The sequence below is a fragment of the Triturus cristatus genome, chromosome 10 (assembly GCF_964204655.1).
Source record: "Triturus cristatus chromosome 10, aTriCri1.1, whole genome shotgun sequence".
NCBI lineage: Eukaryota > Metazoa > Chordata > Amphibia > Caudata > Salamandridae > Triturus > Triturus cristatus.
Genome location: NC_140593.1, coordinates 926,984,041 through 927,003,341, shown reverse-complemented (window position 1 = coordinate 927,003,341; position 19,301 = coordinate 926,984,041). Strand labels below are relative to the sequence as shown.

Genomic DNA, 19,301 nt, shown 5'->3' with positions numbered 1-19,301 from the left:
TTGTTATCACCTTTTTTTTGGACATCAGAGGAAGAGGGGAGAAGTGCAGGTAGATACTGGGACACTTGTTTAGTCGTTATTGCAAGGCTAATTGCCCTGCCTATTAAGCTGGCTGTCTGCTAACGTAACCTTTTGTTTACAGGACTTCTTTTGGATCTCAGTGGGGCTCTCGAGGTGCTGGAGGTGCGCTGGACCTGCCTTGTTTCTCATTCCCTTGTCTCCCCTCTTCCCCCCATCCACTTGTTCTGCTTTGACTTTGTTGGGCGGACTGGTGGTGGAGGGAAGTTGGGAATTGTCTTCTGTTTCCTGCTTCCTGCCCCCGCAGAGACCTCAGGTGAGCCTGACATGAAGTTATGGAGAGAAAATATACACAACCATCTTCAAACTAATGGCGTCCTGCAAAGTCACTTACATGATCTTCTGAAGGCATTCTGTGGCAGAGAGAAAGCACCGGTCTCTGACGAGTGAAAGCCTCTGAAAGCAGGGAAAAACAATACCGTTATTGTCATAGTTTTGTTTCACTGCCTCATTCTATGCTGCAGACTTGAAGTAATTTCTTCATGGCTCAGTCTGTGGGAAACCAGCTTTGCCCACAGATGGTGAAGCTTTCGCACTTAAAGTGGGACTCTTATGAGCATTCAAGCAACAACAGAGAGAAAATGTAAAATTCAGTGTTGTGGCAAGAGAAGGAACATGAGGGTGTCTATTTCACTCGCTTACTGAAAGCTCGTGCCTTCAAGAACTGTCACACCTACCAAGCGAGTGAATTCTCAGTAAAATTCTGGAGAAGATATTTGCCATGTTGGTGGTAGAAAATCCATTCAATTTAGAGTTCTTTGCTGCTATGATGCACAAGATGTAATCCAAAGGTGGATGTTTAGCTACAAGCATTGACAAAGCCAATAGGTCCGCCAATGCAAGAACAATTGATTTTGCTAATGTGTTTTTGCCATGTTGTACACCAGCATGGCTAAAAGTTAGTGGCGTAGATGAGAGTGGCATGGAGTGGTGCAGAGTGGAATGGCGAAGAGTGGAGTAGAGTGTTGTAGAGTGGAGTGGCATACAGTGTGGCACTGTAAAAGGCAGTGGTGTATATTAGAGTTTAGTAGTGTTGAGAGGAGTAGTGCAGAGAAGAGAAGAGTAGCATAGAGAGCAGTGTTGCAGAGTAGGGTGTCGTGGAGAGAAGTAGTATAGAGTGGCGTAGAGTGCATTGGCCTAGAGTGCAGTGACATAGAATAGAGCGGCATAGAGATCAGTGGCGTTGAGTACAGTGGTGCAGAGTAGAAAGCAGTGTCAAACAGTGCTGTGCTGCAGATTACATTAGAGTGCATACAGTGGATTGGCGTAGAGTGTAGGGGCTAGAGTGAAGTGGTATAGTATAGAGTGCATTTGCGAGGAGTGTATTGGCATAGAGAGCAGTGTTGCAGAGTGATGTACAGTAAATTAGCATAGAGTGCAGTGGTGAAGATTGCAGTGGTGTAGAGTAGCGTCGTGTAGATTGCATTGGAATAGAGTAGAGTGATGTAGATTAGAGAGGAGTAGAGTGGAGTGTTATAGAGTGCAGTGGCATACAGTGGAGTGGTGCAGAAAAGCAAACACCAAGCTCCCTCGGAAGACAGAGCCTGGCATTGGACCTCTGTCTTTGGTTTCACAGCAAATGTGACAAGATAAGAACAAGATTTACAGTACTGTTTACAGAAATGATCACTTGTGGTAGAATACAAGGAGAGGTAGTGGGAAAAGACTTTGCGCCTTGAGAGGGACAAACTCAAGCTGAACAGCATAAAACAAATAAAGACAGCAACTAGAATGGCATAAAATGTGTGTCACAAGCCACCAAGCCAATGGTAAGAAAGGGGCGGTGTGCATTCCCAGGGAAGTTTTCTGAATGCCCCCAAGATTTCTTTAGCCAACCAGACAGCTGGTCTGTCTGGTAGGCTTCAACCTAAAAATAGCCAATTTTGCTGGAAAATGTACTGCCAATTGGCAATGTGGTTGCTGATTTTCTGGCAATGCCTGATGCTGCTGGCGTAAATGTCACCAATCCACGCAGTCATTGAAAGTGTTCCTCAAACAAGGCGTTGCATTGTCAATATTCCCATTCAACAACCAAGAGACATGTGGGAATCCCCTGCACAATCATTTCTTATACTGGTATCTAACAAGGGATATTCAGCTCTATACATGGCATTTCCATCAGCATCTTTTTCTACATATGCACCTCTGTCTGTTGGAAGTTATGATGGTGGTCTTTTTAGCATAAGCACATAGGAATTTCTGCTGAAAGCCAAAACTTTGCATTGCTTTTTTTCCATTGTGACATACAATTGCACAAGGCACACTTTTGATAAATTTTCAAGGACTGTGTTTCTCTAACTTGGTCTTTAAATCTTTTAGGGCAAATCAGGGTATTGTCAGTCTGTAAAAACGAATTATTATCCTTTAAGATTATAACTATTTTTGAACGTTATCAAGTATTGATGACCAAATGCAGGTTTTATTGGATGCTACTGTCAAAATATAGTTATTTTTCTAATTTATTCTTCATCTCCTAAAGTGCTATCATTTTGCTCTTCTTTATTTCATAAGCAAAAGGAACACATGATGAACGAAATGCTGAACAATGCACACATTTGCCCCAGTCACCAGGATCTGGTTTAAACCATTATCCTTTTGCTCACCACGTCCCCACAGTTTGGACCCAACCATATGCAACTTAGTCTTGACCCTGTGCCTCATGGGAACAGTTCAGTCCGAACTGCCAAGCCAGGCACTCCCTCAACTGGAAACAAGCATCCTAGGACCAGTTTTGGGGCATCATCCCTCATCAGCCAGGCTAGTTTGAACCCAGTAGCCTAGTGAGCACGGGACCCACGTCTGGGCATACACTTCTGAGGACCTGGCTTGGCAGTCCGGGCTGGACTGTTCCCATGAGAGTTTTTCTTATGTGGAGACTGAAATTCTGGCCCTATAAATCAGCCCTATTGGCTTCTCATGCAAACTGCAAGTACTCTACTCGCACCCGTATTCATAGCACTTAATGCATGCTGCGTTGTACTGAGCAGCCGCCTGTAGTGGGATGTTGGGTTTTGGAGCCCCCCACCAACCTCTCTACACGTGCCTCCTTTTAAGGATTTTATTTGAATGGGTTGTGTCCTGGAGGTGCGCCATGTCAAAAGTCAAAGCGAGAACAAGTGAACACTGTAACACCTTTAATCCAGACTCAGCAGCATACGAGGAGAAAGAAATGGGAGATAATTCGAGATATGAATGTGTTTTACCCTCTAAAGCTCTGTTTACCAGATGTGTAAGTCTATTCATGCTCTCTATGTATGTAACACATGGGGGCCTATGTTTGTCCTGTATGTACATAAGTTGTATAGGTCTGTGTGGATAATTACCTCATACCTTCATATAGTGCACAATAAAAACCCCATTCTTTTTGGTGCTTTTTAAATGGTATGCATTTTACCAATATTAGAAGAGCAACATATAATGGTAATGCATATGAGGTTTCAAATGTGTTGTTGGTTACCTGCCTATATATGTAGCTTGTACGTAATGCAGTGAGTTATTTTAACAGAATTTGAACTGGTTGCCAGCAGCTCACATAAGGAGGTGTGCAACAAACACATCAACCCTCTGAGCTATGGTACTTGGATACAAAACTTTGACCTGCAGCTTTCACACAGCGCTCTAGGGCAGACCTTAAAGATAGTTTATTCCCATTTAAACTTGTGAATAGAAGCTTGCACGCTGATCACTAATGTAAATACCTTCTTCCAGGGCCCTCAAGTTTTGAAAATTTCTAAGAGTAGGACATCACAGGAAGTGATTTCTCATGACTCTTGACTTTAACACGACACAAGATGCGACATGAGTGACCTAACTGACCTAACTGAATAACAAAGGCTGACTAAAGAAGAAACATTGCTTACATTGGTTGTGGAGAAGCACTCTTTTAATTAACTGAGGGGGTCTTTGTGAGTGCTCCCACTGTGGTGGAAGGGCTTCAGGAGCCATCTGCAACACCCAATAGGTGCAGTTAACAAAGAAGAGCTCTAAAGGGAGTCACATTTAGTGATCAGGTCTTATACTGTCTTAGAATGTGTGACAATTACCATGTGAGTGACAGGTCATCCCAGCATAAAAATGTGTGAGTTTCACTCACGATGAGTGAGACTTGAGATCTCCGTTATTCATCTGAGCTACATTACCAACTTATTACCCTCAGACTATCTCAACATTCAGCAGGTAAGCTAGAAGAGAAGAGCTTTACTGTTGCATCAGTTCATATTGCCAATTTCTTTGGTGGCCAAGTTTGTAGCGATAATTGCACACGTAGGGGTAACCTATAAGCAGACTTTCACTTACTCTTCCCTTGGGACTCATTTCTTCCTGTCTCCAACCCACTTCTGCCACCACCCTTAGTTCACAGGGTTTCGTGGTAAATTATTTCAATATGCACAATTGCAAACATTCTTAGGCATTCTATATCATTTAAGAAGCTGATACATGAGATACAATCCAGAACTAGGGATCTGCATCGTGAGATAGATAATAGGTACCATTAAAAATAATCAATAAACAAGGAGTAAAAGAGATTAGGTTGGCAAAAGCATTAGCCTTCTCTACAAGAGAGTGAAGGTGGGGGAAGACGGACAAGGAAAGACTACAACCACCATAATCTAGAGGTCTGTCTGGACTAAGGCCAAAAGTCATGAAATCTATTATATCCAATTTACAGAACGCTAGGTATGTTTTTTGGTGGCATGTGTTCCTTCTTGCCTCATCCTGAAATCTGATGGGCTGCTGCTTTCTGCATTAGTTGTAAGGCAGGACAAGAGTTTATCAGCGAGTACTGTGATGCTTGTGTTAGAATTGGCTACAACAGGTAAACAACCACAACTAAATTGAAAACATCTTCATATCCTTTAACTCGACAACATGCATGTGATTCCTTTAGTTGCTTTCTCACCTGATTGGTTGTTAAGCTGATATCTTTTAGAGGCCAAAAATGTCTGCAAGGAAACAATAAACAGAATTGGTAAAAGCTGCACATACATCACTTTTAGTTGAATAATGCATTTATACACAAAAGAGGTAATATAAAGGAATATCTTGCAGAGGCGGCTCCTCCACTAGGGCGGAGGAGCGTCGCCCGACTGCTTTCTCGCGAGAAGTAGAAACATAAAATGGAAAAACTACCATTTTATGTTTCTGCTTCTCGCACTACGAGAAAGCAGAAGTGTTAGGTTGTGGGCGGGTGGGCTGGACTGCTCCACGAGCAGGGCTGGGCAGGGGAGGAGTGGTTTGCCCACTCCTGAGTGAGCATGACTGGTTTGGTCGGCCCTCTGGGGCCACCACAACCAGGCATGCGCACACTTGCCCTTTCCCCATGCAGGCTGCAATGCAGCCTATATAGAGAAAATGGCCTCCCCATAGGCGCCTGGCTGGGCACCATCCCCACCAATCACAACGCTGCCATTGCAGCGTTGTGATTGGCTGAGGGGACGGGAGGGAGAATGCCTGATTCCTATTTCTGCCAGAGGCGTGAGAGGAGAGCAGGAGCCGAAGCTGTGAAAACACGAGATCCAGCCCGGCCGGCTGACACTTCTGTAAAAAAAAAAATATATATATATAATTACATTTACCCCCACCACCCTCCCCGCGTGACCCCCCGAACCCCACCCGTGATGAATGCCAGCTGCGACTGATATCTTGAGAAAGGTAATGTAATCCTCAGTTCGGTGACAGAGGGTACTGCAATTTGGTTGTCTGTTTTATATTTAGGTGAGAACAGTGATCACTTTCCTTGTAGTTCAGCACTCCTGCATATAGCGAATGATAAATAATAATTTTTAATTGCATTTGATAACACAAGTACCATTATGCACTAAAACATACACAGACAACAATTTAAAATTATAAAGCAAATGCGGGCCTCAACATTAAAGAAACTAAAAGTCCATTCATTCAAAACGATTTCCTTTATATTCAGTAATTTTAATACAAATAAAAAATAAAATATGTAAACAAGATGCTGTTTCTGATTACAGATATGCCTAATCTGTAGTAGTAAGAGAAAATTGACTGGGCGTTCCAATTTAAATTGGTTGTCAAACACTAATACATAAATACCTATCCAAATTCAAACCCCTATAATACTAATAATAATAATAATGAACAATCTTTATTCGGCAGTGAACACAGCCATAAAAGATACAATAAATTAAAAACAGTAGCAAATCCAATTAAAATGTATTTCATCATATTAAAATTCACAAATGTCCCTAGCTTTCTCAATCGTGTCTAGAATTTTTTTGTCTTAATATTGCTCTGAAAAGTTAATAACATCATACAGTATACAGTCATATAAAATGTCCTGTGGCATAAACATGGCCATAGAACATGACCAATTCATTAAAGCCTTATATCATCACATAACAGATCACAAATGTCCCTCTCTATCTCAATCAGATCTGGATTTCCTTGATCTTATCATTACTCTTAAAAGGTGCGTAACAACAAACAAAGTGCGGGCATTCTGCAAATGTTGCAAGTGCAAAAGTGCAATACAAGCCTGCCTGTATCTCATTTCTTTTAAATAAGGTTTAAGATACAGCCGTCTGGGGGTGTAAAATATTTACATAAAAAAGGCAAAATGTAAAATATCCTGTGGAGACCTATTGTCGTAGCCACAGAGCCCTTTGTCCTCGGCTCGTGCAACAAAGCCTGTAGGAGAGGCCACTAGGTGATGAAACATAATTAATCTAAAAGGAGTAATTAAAGAACGGTCATGGGCACTGGTTAAAATGGCAAGATAAGAATCCATTCCCGGCACTGATTTCACTTAGGTGTTACCATAGGCGTACTGAGCTCCTTGCCCTCACACTCAGCACTCGCTGTTTTAAAGAACATATTGTTTATTGATTTTTTTATCCTCTCGCTTCACTGTGTTATAATTTGTGATCTGATCTTCCGAGGGCACAGAATATTTCCTTAATGTATCTTAACAAGGAATTTTAAAAACATTATCCAATGAGAGGCAGTCCAGAATTACTGCTTGGTTAAAAGATGCCTCCTCGTTAGACCAAACATTCACCCAGCAAAGCAGAGGCTTAACTGCAACTAAATCAGTGATATACTTAACCCCAAGTTCCTCATGTACAGAGTATGCGGGGGTTCCCTGTGGGACTTTTAAAATCTGTCTTAAAAATGTATTTTGTGTTGTCTGTAATTTATCAGCTGCCTTGTAGCCCCAAATCTCACTCCTGTACAAGGCCTTGGAAATGCAAAAGGACTGATATAATTTTAAAATCACCCCCGGGAACCATGTGCCTAATATGTGTGCATAATTTATAATTGCTCCCAGGGCTTTATTCATGTCCCTTAACTTCTCTGCATTCAGGTTATTCCAATTTAATTTGCTGTCAAATAGAACACCAAGATATGTGAAAGCTGGGACTTTGGCTAAGCTAAAAGTGCCTGCCTTGTAGGTTTTTAAACTAGTCCCCCGGCATCCTAGCTCCGTCGCAAATAACTTGGTAAAGTTGGGGGACAAGTCCAGCCCATTCTTGAAGGAAACAAACCAGTCAATTAGGACTTGCAACACTCTGGGAGTACAGCGTCATCCACATACAACAGAACTGATACTGGTCTACTTACTATTTTCGGAGTATCGGCCTGCAGTGATGTTAGGGCAGATTCTAACCCGTTAATATACAATGTAAATAAAAAAGGGGCAAGAATGCACCCTTGACGCACACCTCTTGAGCATTTAAAATTATCAGTGAGTCCCCCCTCTTGTGTAAATCAGACTGTAGCTGATGTATGGGCATATAAAGTCATTAAACATTTATTAATGCGTGCTGAACACCTAACTCATCTAGTAGCGACCACAATTTGCGCAGTTCACTCTATTGAATGCTGCAGTCAGATCCATTAAACTTAGAAAAATAGAACCTGCTTTGGCAATTGTATATTTGGATATCATCAGGTAAAGGTTCAGGCATTGGCCTACTGTTGATTTCCCTATTCAGAAGCCATATTGAACCTCAGAAATCGTTAGATTTTTATCTGCCTTCTCGGATAGCCTATTTAATAAGACCCGACCCATAACCTTAACAGTAGAATCTATCTGGGATATGGGGCAATAACAATGAAGGCTATCCCTGTCACCCTTCTTGTAGATGGCAGTTGACCAGGACTGGGGCATAGATGATAACACTGCAGCGTTTAGTACCCTAGTCAGGACCGGGGCCCACACATCGATATTATTCTGAAACGGGTACGGAGGAATCCCATCTGGACCTGGGGCCTTATTCTGGGACAATCCCTCAATGCCAGTTTTAACCTCATCAAGAAGACAGTTAATCTGCTCCTCACATGGGAGGGACACCAAATAATGTATACGTTGTTCTCCATCCCCGTGATTATAGACCGCCTGGAAATGATCCCTCCATTGGTCAGGGGTGATATGATTTACTAAATTTGGTTTATCCGGTTCAGAAAAACAAGGTCCATTAATAACCTTCCAAAAGAGAGTACTCTCTTTTAGTTCACTAGGTTGAATCAACTCATCCCAGGCCTGTTTTTGTAATGAGGACCTCCGTTCCTTAAGCGCACTTTTATAGTTATTACAACAAATGGCTACCAATGATCTATTATGGGGGGGTCTCTTTCAAGGCAATAGCCAAAATGATATATGAGGTTGGAGTGGCACACAGGAATGCATTTCGGTGAAACCCAAAACTTGAATTGGATTTCAAAATGTAAATACAACAGTGACTTATCAAAAGTTTCATATCTACTCAGTTTGTTTTTGTAGGCATGGGGGAAGCATCCATGCTAACCACAAGGTTGTGAAATATTATAAGAAAATAAAATTATGAAAAAACATAAGTAAAAAGTTGAAAAGTAATTACAAGCAAGCACTGCCACAACCAACTTTAGATTTAATGTGGTAATGCAAACACGGACACGTAGAAATTATGCTTTCATGCAATAGTACTTTAAGCTCACACTTACTAGTTTTGTCAGTTGACACACTCTTTAAGTATATGTGCTTTACCTTGTCGAAAGTGCAATGTACATGTGCCTAAGAATGTGAGGTTGAGAGTGCAAAGGCCATGGGAATGTATGTGTCATGCGCAGAGGGATCTATGTCTCTCTAGTTGATATCGGATCACCCACATTATCCTAGCACTTCACCCTGACATTCTCGAGCACAAGCACGGTATACACACAGAAACATAGGAAATAAACAAAAAAAAGCATAGCCATAGGCTTTAGGTTTTTTGTTAGAGAATTTCCAACTAACTTTGATATTTTAGCTTGACATCAAGTACTACCTGGAGTGTGCATTCTAAAATGTTTGGTTGGGGAAAAATTATGGCATTAGGGGAGCGTGACAATCCCATGGAGAAGAGGATGGAACGTGGCATTTGTCAATGAGGATGACAAGACACAGGGAAAGGAGGGCAGAGCAGGGCATTGGAAATGAGGCTGACAAGATACAGAGGGGCAGATTCACAAGCCACTTGCACTGCCAATGCGCCACATTTTGTGACGCACCAGCAGGGCATTTTTCTGCCCCATATTTACAAGGGCAGGAGAAGCCACCCTGCGTGGCTTTTCCTATCCTTGTAAATACGACCCCTTTACATGCAGCACTTTGCGTGAAAGGGGCGTTCCACGGGTGTTGCTGTGGGTGTTCCCACGCAACACCCATGGAACCAGACACATTTCCAGATTGGCAAGAAATCGTAAATGTGGAAATGCGTCTGAATGCTACGCCTCCCTGGGAGAGGAGTAGGGAGGGGCAACGAGGAGAAATGTATTAATGTATCCTCATTTTTTTCCCCTCTTTCTATACATGCAGCATTCTGCAGCACACATAGAAAGAGGAAATCACCTCTGGTGATTGCTTATGTGCAGGATGGTGTCCTTTCCTGCACATAAACAATCCTTTAAATAAAGAAGTTTCACAAGTTCCATGTGTGCTAATGCAGCACACATGGAAGTTGTAAAATGCCATTACTGATTGTTTAAGTGCACATAAACAATCACCCTACGATGCAGGCATCCTTGCACCATGGTGCAAGGGTGCCTGCATCAGCACATGGCAGCAGTTTGTGCGCCAGCGCAGGGGAAGCACAGAGATAGGACATATTGTTGTAAATATGTCGCATCCCTGTGCCTCCAAACTAACACAGCGCCGCGCAGCAAAATGACTTGCTGCACTGCGCTAGTTTTTTGTAAATCTGCCCCAGAGAGAGTAGGAGGAGGAATTGGGGCACCAGTAGCGGGTCTTTATAGAAATGGGGCATCACTGACATCAGGTCTTCCATGACACGAAGATGGATGTCCAGAAGAAAAAGGGCTGATAGGGTGGCAATGGCCAGGTCGTTTTTCTGGGAAAATACTGAATAAATTAATATGGTGGTTCAACATCAGGTGATTAAAAGAGTGCACTTTTCCAAAATGTTGATATCAGTGCAGTATCACAAGACTCAACAAGGAATAGGTAATGAGGCAATGAGTGAATGAGGCTGACCAGACAAAGAGAGGGTGGAAGAGTGAATGGAGCATCTGAAATGAGGCAATTCACAAGGAGTAAAGAAGGAAGTAGGGAAGTGGAAATGAGGCCGATTACCCTGTAGAGTGAGAAGGGGCTGGGGCATCAGGAATGAGGCTGACAGGTCATGAAGATTACGTCTATAGATATGGAAAGGGACTATTGTTGTCTTCAGGATGGCCTGACTTCAAGATGGCGCTCTGACAAAAAGAGTCAATAGGATGGCCATGACAGGGTAAATTTTCAAGGGAAATATGGAACAGCTTTTCTGTTGTAGCGGGATGTCAAGTGTTCAATATAGTGCACATCCCATAATGTTTGTGTGTGACAAGATACAGTGAAAGGAGGAGGAAGAGCAGAATTGGTAATGAAGGTGACAATACACAGGGAATAGATGAGTGAGCGGGGCATTGTGAATGAGCCTGGCAAGACAAGGGGAAAGGAGGAAGGAGCAGGAATGATTCTGACAAGACACTAGGGTGAGAAAGATGAGAATAAGGCATGAAGGTGTTAAAAAACAGGTTTACGGTCTGTAGATCTAGAAAAGGATGATGTTGGCATTAGGACAGATGCCAAGATAACCAACCGTGCAGCCCTGACAGAGTACGTTTTCATGGGAAATACAGATCAACCTTTCTATTGCATATTGATGTCAATTACTCAAACGAGAGTGCACTCCAGAATGTTGGTATAAGCATAGTATAACTCAACACATGCAGAGAGGAGTAAGGATTGGGAGCTCAGGATTAAAGTTGACCAGACAAAGATTGAGGAGGAAGAATCTGGGACTCAAAGGAGATTTTGAAGAGACAGAGAGAGGGTGTATAGATATAGAAAAGGTACATCACTGACACTGGGACAGCCTAACCCCAAGATGGCCACTCAAAGAAAGGTTTCATTAGGGCGAACATGACACAGTCAGTCAGGATAAATATATATGTCATATTTTGCATGGTGCCTCAACTTCAAGTCTTGATAAGAAGGTGTGCTCCAATTGTTGGTGGGAGAGAGGAATGCCAGGGCATGAGGATAGGAGGATGGAGCAGAGCATCAGGAATGAGACTGGCAAGGCACAGAGAGAGGAGGAGGGAGCAGTGCATTGGAAATAATGGAAGCAAGACATAGTGAGAGGAGCAGGGAGCAGCACACCAGTAATGAATGTCACATTACATATGGAGAGGAGAAGGAAGCAGAACATTGGGAGTTGATCAGTATATGGGATGAGGAGGGAACAGTGTATCAGAATGAGGTTTACTAGATATTGTGAGAGAAGTAGGGAGTGGGGTATTGGGAATAAGGTCAACAAAGCATGGGAAGATGGTATATAGATATGGGTCATCATTGTCATCAGAATGCCCTGATTCTAAGATGACTGCCCAAAAGAAAATAACAAATATGTTCTGCTATGCGAGGTTCAGTCTCACAATCAAGTCCTGAGAAAAGGATAAAATTGTAGCTCAAGTAAACAAAAATAAAAAAATGATTGCTTATTGTATACAATGAATGTATGAGATAAATAATTGATTGTCAAAAGATGAAGTATACTTTTACATCTAAAACAGTCCTCGTGCATTGCAATGGCAGGACTTCATTTAAGCTGGAATTAGAAACCAAAGTGTAGTAGTAGTAGTAGTATTAGTAGTGGGTGTTATTTCTAAAGCGCAACTATCACTCCGCGGGAGCATCTTGGCGCTGTGCAGAAGCAGACGGGAGGCTGAGAACTCCAAGAACGGTTACTGATCTCCCACCCTTAGTTTTATATCAGAACAGTGTGGGTTTTAAAACATTCGCTGAGGAAGACCTAAGAGGACATGTGGTGACATAGGGTGTGAATCTAGATGTTAAATATTTAGGTCCTGATCGTGCTAAAGGTGATGGCGAGTATCTTAAATAGCACTCTTTTATATCTAGGTAGTCAATGCAGCGATTTTAAGGCTGCAGAAGCTGAAAAGCAGCGTGGCAATTTGAGCACCAGATGGGCTGCCGTATTTTCAACAGTCTGGAGCTTTTTGAAGATTGCCTTGTTGGCACCCCCATATAGGCTATTGCAATAGTCTAATCTGGAGGTGATAGGGGCTGCTGTAACAGTGTTCCTTGCTGTAACTGGTAGAAGGTCCAAAACCTTTTTAGGGATTTAATCAGCTGAAAACAATTCCCAGCCACTGATAACGCTTGTGGACTGAAAGAAAGAGTTGAGTAAAATTTTACCCCAAGATTGTTGACTACCTCCACCATATTAGGTGTGGGGGGGAGTGTTAGGCGGCCACCAGAGACTGGGGGTGAAAGTATTAGCTTTGCCTAGGAGCATCATTTTTGTCTTTTGTGTATTACACTTTAAATGGTTCAGCTTCATCCAGTGTATGACCTTCATGACACAATGTTGGAAGTTCTCCTCAGCATTGGCAGAGTGTTTGTCTAATGCTAAAATCAGCTGAGTATCATCAGCATATGAGGTGGTTTCATTATTGATGGATGATATCAGTTCTATGAGGGGAGCGATGTCGATGTTAAACAACACGGGGCTAAACATAGAACCCTACAGGACACCTGTGCACAGGGGATTTACGGCTGACTGATAGTGACCAAGCGTGGCTATTTGTTGACGGTCTGTCAAAAATGATTTAAGCCAGTCCAAAGCCAGATGGAAGATGCCACACGCTTTGAGGCGATGTAACAAGATCTCAGGAGAAATGGTGTCAAAAGCTGCTGATAAATCTAACAGAATCAGTACTGCATTTTAACCAACATCCAGGGCAAAGTTTAGGGTCTCCGAAGTATGTAAAAGTGCCAATTCTGTGAAGTGTGGCGGCCTAAAGCCTGATTGAGTCGGAAATAGAGTATTAGTGGTTTCAAAGAAGGTCATTAGTTGATTGTTGACTAGTTTTTCAGTAATTTTACTGAGGCATGGTAATAAAGAGATAGGCCGGAGGTTAAAAAGAGTGGTGGGGTCAGATAGTTGTTTTTTCTTCGAGGGGCTTTACTGCCACGATTTTCCAATGAAGAGGAACTTATGCTAGTGAAAGTGATGAATTAATTATGCTGTTAATGAATGGGTTAACAGTGTCAACGATGGCGTAGAGTATCTTCGGGGGCAGGGATCAGCAGGAGATCCTGACTTGCAAGAAAGAATAGCTTGGTGGGATTGTTCCATGTCAATCATTTGAAACAAATGTACGTGGTGTGCCTTGTTCTGGGGTACAGATGCTAGTTCCGTGTTGAGGAAAGGTAACCCCTTAAAATCAATGTGAATGTTTTGAATTTTCTGTTAAAAAAAATCTGCTATTTGGTTACAGAGGGTGGAATATCTTTTTAAGGGTGCAGGAAAGATTTCACAATTTTAAAAATATTTTTTGGTTCAGAGTCAACTGACGTTAGTAATTTGGTGTAGTACGCTTTCTTTTCTAGTCTAATTTGCCTGCATTGAAGTTGTAGTTCTATCAGTTTTTGTGTGAACCATGGAGATGAGATTTTGGTGCTGGGGTTTTTTCTTTTTTTAAATTGACTGGGTGGGCCAGAGCATTGCAGAGTAAGGACATCCATGAGTTAAAATATTGTGAATCCCTAGTAGGATCTCCAGTTAAATTGGGTCTAAGGTCTAGTGTTTTGTTATTAAGGTCAGGATTGGCTATCATTTTGCTCCATTTCCTGACTGTTTTTGGGGTACCAGAGGTACGACCCAGTGTAGTATTGGTACACTTGTGTAGTATCTCAAATTGGATGAAGCAATTATCAGTCCAAGACATCGGTACAGGGGCATTGATTTTAAGGGAACATTGATTAGAGAAAATTCCATCTAGAGTATGTCCAGCATTATGAGTGGGAGAACATACCAGCTGTTCTAGACCCAGGGTGTCAAGGGTATCGAAGACATTTCTAACTCCTGATTCGTTCTTGCATTCTAGGTGTATGTTAAAATCCCCAAGAAGGGTGAAATTGAAATACCTGAGGTTAAAGGGCCAAAGGAGTCACCCAGTTTTTCTTGAAATTGGGTGCTAGTGCCTGGTGGGCGACAGACCAGGACTCCAGGGCGAGAAGTAGACCCATCGACATGAAGGCAGAAGCCCAGAATTTCTGCTACTTTCATATCTGTGATATCGAATGTAGAGCATCAGAGCGCATTGAGGTAGAGAATTCCACGCCCTCCACCCCCATAATTCTGACCTATCTTGTCTGTGTAGGGTGTATCCCTGAGGGAGAGCCTGAGCGATGTCTGGACTACACCACTCCCGAAGCCAAGTTTTTGTAACAAACAGAATGCTGAGATTCCAATCTAGGATCAGATAATGAATGATTTGGGTATGCTGACATAGGGATCAAGCATTTTTCAGTCCTTCTAAAAGTGATTTGGAGGGCATTACGACTTTCTTAGACTGTTCTGGTTAAGGACTAAGTACAAGTTTGTATTTCCTACATATAATAGGGCTGTGCCAGTTGTCAGGATGCATGTAATTGTCACAATTCTGTGTGGCATTTTTAAATCCAACTAAAACATCTCCTGTTAATGGCATACTTGGTATGAATTGGGTAGCATGGTTGGCACTGGCCGCGGTCAGGGCTTGGACGGGTGCAGACGGGCTTGCCTTTGGTGCACCTGCTGCGCGTGTCCGCGGTGGCGGACAGTTTTTAAAGTGTTTGCGCCGTCAACCACTAGACCGCAGCTGGACAAGAAATGGCTGCACTTCCGGTGAAATTCCGGAATTCCACCCCTCTTAGAGGACTGTCAGAGCTGGAAGGCCAGCAAACATGTAAACGAGGCTCTGAACAGGAGAGCGGAAGTGGAGAGAATGCCAAGTGCACAAAGTCAGACAAGAAAGGTTAGTGCACATTTAAATTCAAAACAGTTATCGATTTTCCAATCTGGCAGCAATGATGTTAAAAACAAGGATCTACAGTACAACCCCTTTCCCCGGTTAAAAAAAACTGAGTTAAAAGCTTTAAAAAGCAGCGTGGTGCCAATCTAACTGTCACTAGAATGAGGCAAGAAAGAAAAACTCATCTGGGGTGGAAGAAAAGCCCACTCTATGTGTATTTATAATTGAGCTACTTGTGACCCCCAACCTCTTTTCATTATTTATTTTTGCTAACAGAAATAGCAACAAAACTATTAATTTTCTCCATATTTTTACAATGATAAATGTCAAAATACGACAAAGTATCCCAAATATATCAATAATGTCATAATTAACCAGGGTATCAAAAATACTAAGAAACAATTAAAAAGCAGTATTAAAATCTCAGAGGTTAACCTACCTAAACAAATGAGGACAGTGTATGGAAAGAGACGTGTAAAAAGCTCTCACCATACTTTTTTGAGATACAAGTCCCATGCAATATAAATATCTAAATACTTCCACAACCGATCTTCACAAACCTAAAAATGGAAAATCCCTCATTTTGTCTGATATTTTCTGCTCAAAATCAACTGTAAAAAAAAAATTCTTCTCCATGTATAATATACTTCATTTTGGAGCACCATTTACCCAACCTAGGCATGTCCGAGGACGTCCACCGCTGTGCAATTAAAGATCAATATAGTTAGCGCCACCCCATTGGTTGCGTCCCCTTAGTGCACAGCATAGTATCCAATAGTTGGACAAATCCATATTTAATCAAATGCAAGACAAGTTGATGTGTTTTCATGGATTGAATGTATTCGATTTTTATCAATTCCTTTTTATGTATGTTTAATCCACATGGTATCTGTGTTGTAAGGTTTCTGGAGAAGCAAAGAAATTGTACTCCAACTTGTTAGTCCCGATGCATTTCGGGCTTGTGGGAGCACTTCATCAGGGAAATATTGAGCGCCTGAACAAATGAAGCGAGAAAAAGTCTGGGTCACTAAGCAGTTATGGTGGTGACCTTTACATCTGTTATGTTATGTTATGTTATTATTTCTTATATAGCGCACAGATGCCGCAGCCAAGAGGCGTCCCGGCGCTTTAGGAGATGGAACACACAACACAACAATGAGGACCAGAACACTGAACTATACAGAGGAAAATAAATGGGTTTTTAATTGTTTCCTGAACTGAAACAAATCGTGGATGGAACGAAGTGAGGCAGGCAAAGAGTTCCATAATGTAGCCGCCATCACCGAAAAGGAGCGTCCACCCATTCTGGACTTTTTAAAACGAGGAACAATGGCCAGATTGGACCCTGCAGACCGAAGAGCTCTTGAGGGGACATAATGGAGAATGGTCTGGGTGAGAATAGGAGGGGAGGCCAAATTGAGAATTTTAAAAGTTAGGCACAAAGCCTTGAACTTGATTCTTTGGCCTACTGGGAGCCAATGGAGATCATGGATAGTGCTGCGAGCAGAAACAGATTTAGGGAGGCCGACCAGCATCCTGGCCGCCGCATTTTGTACCCGCTGAAGGCGGGCAAGCTCAGCCTGATTAACACCCAGAAACAGGGAACTGGCGTAGTCCAATCTGGTCAGCACCAGAGCTTGGACTATGATCTGCCTGGTGTCTGCGTCAAAAAATTTAAAAATAGGCGGTAGTCATTGTAGAGCACCAAAACAAGTTCCCGCGACACGCTTGATGTGGGGAATAAAAGACAATTGATCGTCAAGCCATACGCCCAAGTTTCTGACTTCGGCGACTGGAGTGGGGATACGACCCAATTCAGGAGGCCACCATTGGTCACCCCAGAGCTCGCTGTCTCTACCAAAAAGAATAACCTCCGTCTTGGTGGCGTTGAGTTGTAAGCGATTGTTCGCCATCCAACCGGCGACAGCTTTGAGGGCTGCCTGAAAGGTGGGGGCGTTCATGTTGGAGTCGCCATTAAGTGATACCGCCAGCTGTGTATCATCGGCGTATGACACTATTGTAAGACCAAAGCTGGCAGCTACCTGCGCCAGCGGTGCAACATACAAATTAAAAAGGGTGGGGCTGAGGGCCGAACCCTGTGGAACTCCCTGCAGAATGGGGCGTGGGGCAGAGATGTAGGGAGGAGTAGAAACTTTAAAGGTTCGACCCGTAAGAAATGATCGAAACCAGTCAAGCGCTTGTTCTCCAACTCCTGCCTCCACGAGGCGGTGTAAAAGGATGTGGTGGGAGACCGTGTCGAAAGCGGCACTTAGATCCAATAGGATCAGTGCCGCCGTCTGACCTTGGTCTAGTATTTTCCTGATATGTTCCACCACCGCCAGGAGAGCGGTCTCGGTACTATGACCGGCTCGAAACCCATTCTGGGAGTTATCTAGTATGTTTGCTTCTTGCAGGTGGAGGGATAAAATCCTGTTGGCGTGAGCTTCGGCTAATTTAGCCATCCAAGGAAGGAGGGAAATAGGTCGGTAATGCTCTGATTTGGAAGGGTCAAGAGAAGGTTTTTTTAGAATTGGTATAATAGTGGCCTGCTTCCAAGGAGTGGGAACACTACCAGTTCTAAAAGAAAGATCAATTAAGCTCTGCATCGCCGGGTAACAGCAATCGGCAAAATCACGAAATTGCATGGGTCTCATAGGGTCATCCGGAGAACCTGATTTAACTTTGATCGTCAAATTTAGGAACTCCTCTTGGGTAGGACCTCGAATGGCTAATAAGGATTTAGAGGTCAGAGGGGCATTGTTAATTTCACTAACGAAAGGCATAGCAAACGACCTGTATATAGCCTCCACTTTTTCAACGAAAATTGAGGCCAGATCTTCGCAGTGTGTCATAGAGGCAATGAACGTGGAGGAGGTTCTTTTGTTGGTGAGGTCCTTGCACACCCTAAAAATGGTCTTGGTAGGGTTAGTACTGTTTTTTATTTCTTGTGAGTAAAAAGCAGCCCTGGCTGAACATATGGCCCTATGATACATCCTGATGCAAGATCTATAGGCTGCTTTAAGATCAGTATCATAGTTTTTGCGCCAAGCGCGTTCTGCTTTTTTACAAGATGCTTTCAGTACCCTAAGAGATTCGTCATACCAGGGACTGGGGGAGCCGGATTTAGCCTTAGTCCACCTAGCTGATATAAGGGTATCCAGAGACTGGTCAAGCCACTTACAGAAATCGTCATAGCCACGGGAAACTTCCTGAGGAGGTTGAGGTTGGTGCTGCAGCAACAGATGGTGAAAGTGCTCTAGGTTTAAGTTTCTCCAAGGACGCTTGAGAGTCTTAGGCAAGTTGTTATTGGCTAGAGGGATGTTAATAGCAATATGCGTTTCGATCAGATAGTGATCAGTCCAGGCCATAGGCTTGGGCTGGAGCACTTCAATATTAGAGGAGATGTTTGTCAGAAAAGGATCCAGCAGGTGTCCACCGATATGAGTCGGGAATTTAACCAGTTGGACTAATTGAAATGCCTCAAGATCAGAAAGCAAGCTTTGGACTGGGTTAGAAAGTGGTGTTTCCATGTGGAGGTTCAGATCACCAATGACCGTAAAATTATTGGTTTTCAGAGCTAAAGAAGAGACCACATCCGGAAGGCTGACACGAAAAGCTCCATCAGGACCGGGAGGCCTATAGATTAACAGTCCCGCGAAGGTGAAGTGGGGACTTACAGTGATGTTGAAGTGCGCGCTCTCACATCCAGCTATAGTGGTGGGTGACCAGGCACACGAATAGCAAGTTTTTACCGCGACTGCGATGCCGCCACCTCTGCCATTACGATGGGATGAGTGCATGGTATAGCCTACTGGGAGGGCTAAGTTAATCACAGCCATAGAATTATCGTGAAGCCAAGTTTCGGTGAAAAAGAAAATATCTGGATTTTCATCAATAATCAGTGAAAAGAT

At 42.9% G+C, this 19,301-nt stretch overlaps 1 protein-coding gene across 7 annotated transcripts in view; it reads right to left on the bottom strand.

Moving 5' to 3' along the window:
- ALS2CL (ALS2 C-terminal like) overlaps window positions 1–19,301 on the bottom strand; it is a 573,008-nt gene that overhangs the window by 29,699 nt on the left and 524,008 nt on the right. For all 7 annotated transcript variants that reach the window (XM_085628757.1, XM_085628756.1, XM_085628751.1 and 4 more), the window contains 2 exons: window positions 4,979–5,021; window positions 413–474 (listed from right to left, as the gene is read on the bottom strand). In XM_085628757.1, coding sequence (XP_085484883.1) covers window positions 413–474; window positions 4,979–5,021 — 105 coding nt within the window. The remainder of the gene's footprint in view (window positions 1–412; window positions 475–4,978; window positions 5,022–19,301) is intronic.